Below are 8,475 nucleotides of genomic sequence, written 5' to 3' on the forward strand. Positions count from 1 at the left end.
AATATTTTATTTTAATTTCAGAACTAAAGCAAATTCAATATCTGAGACGTATATCGTACATGTATTCACTACGCCTAGGCTACCAAATCTATAGGAACAAGTTATAAGTCATGCCATAGTATGTTTACAGGTGAGTGAATTGCATACCTTCTCTAATTAAAGCATAACTACTAGATACTCACTGTTTGTAATTGTAATGAATTAATTTTAATATTTTATTTTAATTTCAGAACTAAAGCAAATTCAATATCTGAGACGTATATCGTACATGTATTCACTACGCCTAGGCTACCAAATCTATAGGAACAAGTTATAAGTCATGCCATAGTATGTTTACAGGTGAGTGAATTGTATACCTTCTCTAATTAAAGCATAACTAGATACTCACTGCTTGTAATATTGTAATGAATTAATTTTAATATTTTTGTTTAATTTCAGAACTAAAGCAAATTCAATATCAGAGACGTATATCGTACATGTATTCACTACGCCTAGGCTACAAAATCTATAGGAACAAGTTATAAGTCATGCCATAAAATGAGTGAAATATGCAACAATGCCAATGCAATCTAACCACAACGGATGTAATGGGTTCACAGCTTCTCGCTGAAATAATGGTTTCTATTTTCTGTGGTTGATGTTGTGGGTTCGAAACCTTTCCTTGAGCCTTTGGGCAATCATTTTTTTGGTTTTCTCTCAATAATTGAGGAACTCAATCACCTCCTCAATTCCAGACGTTGCACCTTAACTAAAACTGCTCATTGCTAACTAAGATGTAAAGTCTGATTTACAATACGGGTTTACTAAATATGTTGAAGTTATGTAGCTAAGACAATCCGGGATTACAACATATGTTACAGCAATAGCACTTAGCATATTAATGCAACTGTAGAAATTACACTCTGCATATTAATACAAGGTTGCCTGTTTACAATTTGCATAAAAAGAGTCACGTGTGGATTTACTAAACTAATTAACGAAAATAATGGTTTACATAATCATTTATCTATGGCTATGAGTTACAGGCACAGATACTGTGCTATCATTGCATATGGGGAACAACGACGTTTTACACATATTCATGTCATATATAAATGAGCGTGTCTGTGTTTGTCATTTTTGATTAGAAACGCCAGTCAGACAGCTCAACGCCAGACAGCTCAACAACCATTAAATACCATGGAATACGCTACTCAATACAGGTTAACACAGGGGTCAATTGTGTTTGAAGTAAAGACTGGCAACTTTGGTTCACGTCCTCAATACCTTTGATGTGCAGATTAGATTTCCACAATTCAGACACTAAGTGAGCAAAATTGGCAATACTGCCGCCACAGTGCTCTTGAGTAAATGCTTCATTGCACTTTGACCTCAATTTATAACTTCAGCATCTCATGTTTACCTTGCATACATAATTTCATGTATGTTTCACTCGAGAGTGTGAAACACTTCTTCATTTAAACAAATGTAATTTTCCTAAAATCTGTTTTTTACTGGTGGTTTACAATTAGCTTGAGAACAAACAAATATGTGTAGATTTACAAAATAAATAAATAAACGACCAGAACCGTATATTATGTATTTATGGCTATTCCTATCGTTGTGCATGGTAAATAACGAAATTTCACACAAAATTACGACAAATATAAATGAGTATAAACATTACATGGTTAAAATTGTGTCTGTGTGTCATTCTTTTGAATAGAAACGCTACATCAACCGCTCAAAAATCCATTGAATACCATGGAATGCGGTACACAATACAGGTCAACACAAAGGTCAATCGTCTTTGAAGTAAAGACTGGCAACTTAGGTTGATGTCCTCGATACCTTTGATATGCAGATTAGATTTCTACATTTCAGACACTGTGTGAGCAAAATCGTCACTACTGCCACCACGTTGTAATTTTTGCGTGCATTTTTACCTCAATGCATGGCAACCTTCTTAATCTGATGGTATTTATGGTTGTTTTAAATTCCTGACTTGTTTTTTTTTTTTTCACAACCGTACCACTAAACGTCTATAAATCTAACATGCCGGCATTTCACGTTTAACTTGCGTACATAATTATGCGTAAGTTTCACTACTGTTTTAATTAAACAATGAAGTTTTCTGAATATTAAAACCCGAAAATATGACATACAACACTGATTTGACCAGGTGCTATGTTCAACATATTAAACGCTTATTTGTTGATTATTATTTCCGTCATCAACCGATGATTAATAGAATATTTGTTTGGAAAATAGAAAGATGTACCATGTCTCATCGCTTTCTCGCATAATTCAATTTATTCTAACTGTCCATCAGCATCCATAGTAGTACAAAAATCAGTGATTAAGTTTGATTTATGTAAATGTAATCCGATTCATGATAATCTGAAATGAAATAATAAAATAAATAAACGTAATGTGACGAAAACACATGGATATTTACAGTATGGCACCAACATACGAAGTTTAAGAAAGTGAATCTGGTCAGCTGATGTTTTGAGTTCACGTTTCTGATGACACAAATGTGTATAATCTATAGAATTGAACTTGAAGCTCTTCAACATATTTTAGTCGGCAAACATTGTGACATACAAATAAGATATATATTCATATATCAGGGGCTAATAGTTTATGCAATCGTTGCTGTTCAATGCGTGAACTAATTAATAATAAATCTAAATAATTTTTTGGTAACTACCGATTTTTCACTCAGTTATGATTCGTTTAAATCTACAAAAGTATGGCGTATATCATCGACAATTGTCCTTCTATATGAGATCATCTCAATATGTGACGCGAATACGATAGACGGAAATGAACGGATGACGAAAACGCGATAATTGCACAATGTGAATGCAATAAATGTTTGTGACAGATTGGACGAAAGTTATACTGTATCGGAGGTTCTTAATCCTTTGGTATTTAACCATTATATTATTGGCTTGTTTTGTTTCGGGTTGCCATGCCAACATTGAGTATGTTTCACGTCAACCACATGCCCGCATCTATAAAGTAAAGCCACAAATTAACTGGTAACTCAATAATGGCTTATTTCATTCATTAAAGTGGAAAACTGACCATAAACTAACAATTGAATTGACAATGACCTCGATTTTTTACTCATTGTAATGTTAACAATCGTGATCCCGTCAGACTATACGAGCAATTTCAATATTTATTTTATTAAAATGATGTCAATGTAACAGCATTTTCTTCCATAGTATTATTTTTACGTGCATTTGATCTCTTTACGTGACATTGCGTGATTTGTTTACTCTATATGCATTGAAATATGTATGCAGCATTTGTTCAACCTTTGTACAGCAGTAAATTAGTAACATCATTTCAGCTATGTAGTAATCAGGCGTTGATTTAAAATCAATACGAATAACAAAATAATCTTCTTGATTCGAATGTAGATGATTCTCCTTAAATTGTTAATACATAGTCAAACTCTATAATTATATGTCATTTTTTACTAACTGGGTTCAATGTCAATGGCTTGCCCATAACTCTCTATTCTGACCATAACGTAATTGATAACGTTTGCATACATATACACAATTACAGGATGGCGTATTATGACTAATACAAATGTTTCATTTACGTTGAGATAAAAAATGGAACATAATTTAAGTTCAAATGCATCTGGGTTGATTTATACAACTAAAATCAATTTGACAGTTCTCAATATGACCTGTGATTATATTCGCAGTAAGATAAGTGTATCATTACCATCATATACGCGTACCAAATATTAGTCTTGACTAATTTCACGTAGAAAGTACGCATTTAAAATTCATTTATCACATGCTGTCAACCAATGCATATTGGTATTCTACAAAATCTCAATTGAATCCATATTACTTGCATAATGCATTCATTCAGATTAAATCCACAGTCACAACCAATTGTTCTTCTTATCTACTTTTAAAATCTTCTTCTTTCGAATACAAATTATAATTATACATCTGTCAACGCCACAACGCCAATCTGTTCTAAACGTATTTTTTAAATTTTTAAACGGATTACCTATAACTCTCTACTCTCATCCAAAATGACATTCTCGCGGTTTGATATGTTGGTAGGCTTATGTTACCAATTGGCTAAGAAATAGAAGCTGTTATCGATAATCTTGTACTGATATTCTTCTTCAAGTCATTTCAATAATAAAAAAGTGTCACATGACCTTCCTTGAATTGTTGAGAGTAAAAGGTATCTCCATGAGTGATGTTCAACATCACATTTTTTTAACTTTTTCTGTAACTACCAAATGTTTTTTTTTTATTTCTTGACACACAACATCATCAGAATAGGTTAATCCATACGAGCTGCGTCCTTCACAATCGGGTATCATCGCCATTGCATCTCCGAGCAGAAACAAACGTAAATACAAAAAACGATCGATTGATGTAGCAGCAGACGTGTACACATATGTTAAGCTTTAGATTTCATGTGGATCTATAGAATGTGACATACGTCATGTGCAGGTCTACGACTTGACCTAACTTTCACTACATAATCCTACTAACATATGAAAATGCAGTACTGTGAATTTATTCTGAGGCTTTATGTTGTGGGCCGCCCCTTACTAATGTAATTGTAGTTTTGGGGGAACGACTATATTGTAGACATAGGAGTGAGTCGAATCAAGAGGAATGTTACAGAATGGTACCTCATTGTACTGCTTCATTGTGTAAAGTAATTACATGGTAAATGCATAACTTATTTATCAAAACCGATATCATGCATGTTTGAATGATAAAAAGTAATGACAAAATTAAAATTATAAAAACTATTTTTATCAGTTGTTGTCAGATCTAGTATCGCAAATTGTTACACATTTTATATATTCTTTGTCAAAATGCGAAAATGTGAACCCCCAAAATCAAATATAATTTAGATTGCTGCATTTACTCATGGTCACTTTATTTAATTTTACGAGAGACTTCCAAACTCCTTTTCAGGATTATGTGACATAGGATCCGTACACATCATTTATGATGCGAACAGGGATCAGTGAGGTGATTCCAGTAGATCATGGAAAGTGAGAATGCAACCTAAACTCACAAATGACGATATATGCTCTGTAAAATCCATCAACTCACTATCCTGATAACAGCAATACTACTTCAACCACGAAATTATATGATTATGACTCAAACTGCCCATATTTGTGGCATTTCAAATGGGTTATCAATTACTTAGTCCACGATCAAGTTCTGAACCGACTGGGAATTAGCAAACTATATAAACCTATGATAAACAGTATGCCATTCTATTGTGTTTGCGGTGCACATGTAAGATGCATAGACGTTTTTAAGTTCTCATGTAACTGATTAGCCAAGGTCATGTTTTCATGAAGTAGAGACTGGCAACAAGGATCCATGTCCCTAATGCCTTTGATATATCAATTGAATTTCTCAACGCGTACTCTAGGTGAGCAAAGTGTCCATTGTTTCCAACATCAAATAATTTGTAACACTAACACATTAATTGTGAGCATAAGGCAAGTCGGGTCAAATGTAGTCAGAGTTGTAGATTTGGAATATTTATTTATATTATAATGTATCAAGTAGCATTTTCATGATTAATATTTTATCAATTTACACAGAGTCAAAGTTCAACCACAGTCCCTCTATCCCCGGTCTGGAAATGACTAGCGTTCTTTTGTCTCGAACCGCGGTGCGGTTAAACAAACCGTTCACACCCGGGCCGAGGGAGTCAGGAAGTTAGACAGATCGCAATACCGTCAAAATATTCATTAAAATCGGAAAATTTACCGTCATGCAAGGCGATACCTCATTGTATGACTTCACTTTGACTTCAAATTCGGGCAACCACAACGTAAACAAACATGTGAACAAAATTATTACTATGAAATTTGTTTTTTTTTGAACCCTGATACGCATCACAACCAGCCTACCAACTCATAAACATCCAGTTCCTGCAATGCAAAATATAACATCGGGAATTATGTTCATTTTCTCGTTTAAATAGGGAAGAACATCGCCAACATGCTGAAATCGCTAAACAGATCTTGTCAAAATGGCGTCGTTCATGTTAACGTAGTCGATCGATAAACCTGTGATATTTCTGATTCTTGGAGGGTTCATAATAGTTCAAGTCAACTAAACAACAACTAATGACTTTATTCTATGCAAAAGTATATAACTATGCCTCAATGTTGTATATAAACGATTTTTTAGCACAGAATTGAGTACATTGTCATTTCAAAACGTCGCCATTTGCATTTACGATCTAAAAAGCATCCATAAAAGTCGCTCAATTTAACAATAATAAAAAGCGGTGTGACAATTAACAAATCAGCCCACCAATTTTTAGTGATATGTTTCGATCATAAAATGTCAAAATCGAAGACAAATATTGGTTTCGCGCCGATAAGTATGGTAAATAAAATAGAGTTCATTTCAATCACCCCAAAATCAAAAACGACAAAAATCTGGGTAAAGGTATGAACATTTGTTGCGAAAATGTGTCGCTGCTGGTAAAATAAATGAATTAAAGAATAATCGCCGGCTAAAATATGACCTTATACAGATAACTTGATTAAAAAAATATGCGAAAAAGCACGAATTCTGGAATAAACAACTAAGTTGTAAAAAAGTACAAAACACTGACGATGTCAAAAATAGTGGCCGGGTGCGTACTGATCACGTGACAATGCTTTGCCCATACCGGCAATGCGCCTTTGCCAGGGAAGGAGTCCAATTCACACCTAATACAATGACCGTTTCCAGACCGGGGATAGAGGGACTGTGGTTCAACCATTTTACTTCTACACCACAATATCCACAACTTCTGGTATTCACAATTGTTATAGGTTTCTAAATTATTCCATTTCACTATTATATATTATATAAGAATATAATTAATTACATTGTACATTTACAAGATGTGTATATACATAATTATAATAGGAACAAAAGAGGATAATGATTCAACGAAGTTAAAACATTGATACACATGTTTGCGTAAAAACACTGTCTTTTTATAAGCTTTTTAATTTACATTAGATACATAATTTAATTTCATATCATTGTCTCGACATTATTTTCTCGTAGTGTTGTTAAGGGATGTGATCCTTTGTGCAATATTCTAGTAATCATATTACAATCTTTTCTTTATGGAAACATCAACTTTCTTGTTAATGTTTCTAGTTGTGAATATTCTGAAAAAAAAAATTGTAAGCAAAGAACAAAAATGAGACCAATTATATATACAGAGGTGAAACATAAAAAAACATTTTATATCGAAGTCTGCGAAATCCAAATACACTATTATGTCAAATCAGTGTTTTATTTTGCGATCACTAGTATATGTTAAAATCAACTTAATAACATGAATAAAATAAACTTGTTATTAAGGCCAGACTTTTATTATCCCTTGTTTCGCGAACCCGTCGAATAAACATGAGCCGATAATGAAATAAAAACATTATTTCAGCGTAATTTCTCGCGCCCGCAAACTTGTGAGGGCAAAAATTTGCTAAAAAAATATTATTTTTGTCTTCATTTTTTTACCGCCGCCTCATACCAAATCCAAGTTGCATTTTCGTGGGAGTACCGAATTCTCGCACAGATGAGGAACAAGGTTATACATGGATTCTTTGAGAATCACACAAATCTAATGGAAAAAAAGAATTAATTTTATTTTTTCCGCCTCCTCAAAAAAATTGCCTCGAAAACTCGAGAAAGGAATAAAAAAAGTCTGGCCTAATCTGTGAATATAAATTTTCTAATATATTGATAATAAAACAATATCACATCGTGAATGTAAATTAGTTTCAAAACATACCGTATTGACATCCTTTATATTTGGTAATTCATATTCTGAAGCAGGTTCCATTGTCTCTGGTGAAAGTGTCGTATAAGTATGGTCAACTTCAACACGTGGCTGTGTGATTCAAAAGAAATATATATATATAAAATGGAATACATTGAATATATCTATATTCAATACTATTCGATTCGTGGACAATTACTAGGTTAACACGTGTTTCATTTAATACATTACGTTAGTACCTTAGATGACACTGACATCGGTATTTCATATCCAGTCTCACTTCTAATTTCAGAACTCATGGTGAACTCGCTATCTTCTCTTGGGATCTGAAAGATGGAATAGGATGATAACACATCTTATGCAAATCAAAATATGAAAAGTAATACATATGTTGCAGTTAGAGTTTATACATGGAATAAGAATGTCGATACTGAGTATTGTTAATACAATTAATTTGCTTTACCTGATTTGCCGTTTTCTTCGTAACCCGCTTAATCAGGATAAAGCCGATTAAGAAACCAATTACGCAACCACCAAGTAGAGATACGAGTACACTAATACTAATTGCAGCAGTGTTAGAACATTCTACACAATCTACAATATTGAATTTATGGAATGATAATTGAAACATGGGACACACATAATTTAGGCACGAATGTTTAGAGCTAAACGTTC

At 33.2% G+C, this 8,475-nt stretch overlaps 1 protein-coding gene across 1 annotated transcript; it reads right to left on the reverse strand.

Annotated features, from left to right (window-relative positions):
- Window positions 1-7,086: 7,086 nt before the first annotated feature.
- LOC146746022 (uncharacterized) lies at window positions 7,087-8,451 on the reverse strand. Its single transcript, XM_085499662.1, has 4 exons — window positions 8,264-8,451; window positions 8,040-8,126; window positions 7,813-7,911; window positions 7,087-7,186 (listed from the first exon to the last, which is right to left on the reverse strand). Exons 1-4 carry the CDS (start codon window positions 8,429-8,431, stop codon window positions 7,172-7,174), a joined length of 369 nt encoding a protein of 122 aa, XP_085355788.1. The 5' UTR covers window positions 8,432-8,451; the 3' UTR covers window positions 7,087-7,171.
- Window positions 8,452-8,475: the final 24 nt, after the last annotated feature.

Source organism: Saccoglossus kowalevskii, chromosome 5, assembly GCF_978046115.1.
Source record: "Saccoglossus kowalevskii chromosome 5, keSacKowa6.1, whole genome shotgun sequence".
NCBI classification, from domain to species: Eukaryota; Metazoa; Hemichordata; class Enteropneusta; family Harrimaniidae; genus Saccoglossus; species Saccoglossus kowalevskii.

Coding starts and splice junctions, on each gene's coding strand:
- LOC146746022 (XM_085499662.1), bottom strand. CDS start 8,431: ATGTTTCAATTATCATTCCATAAATTCAATATTGTAGATTGTGTAGAA. Junction 8,127..8,263: donor CGAAGAAAACGGCAAATCAG/GTAAAGCAAATT, acceptor TCCATCTTTCAG/ATCCCAAGAGAAGATAGCGA. Junction 7,912..8,039: donor CGATGTCAGTGTCATCTAAG/GTACTAACGTAA, acceptor TGAATCACACAG/CCACGTGTTGAAGTTGACCA.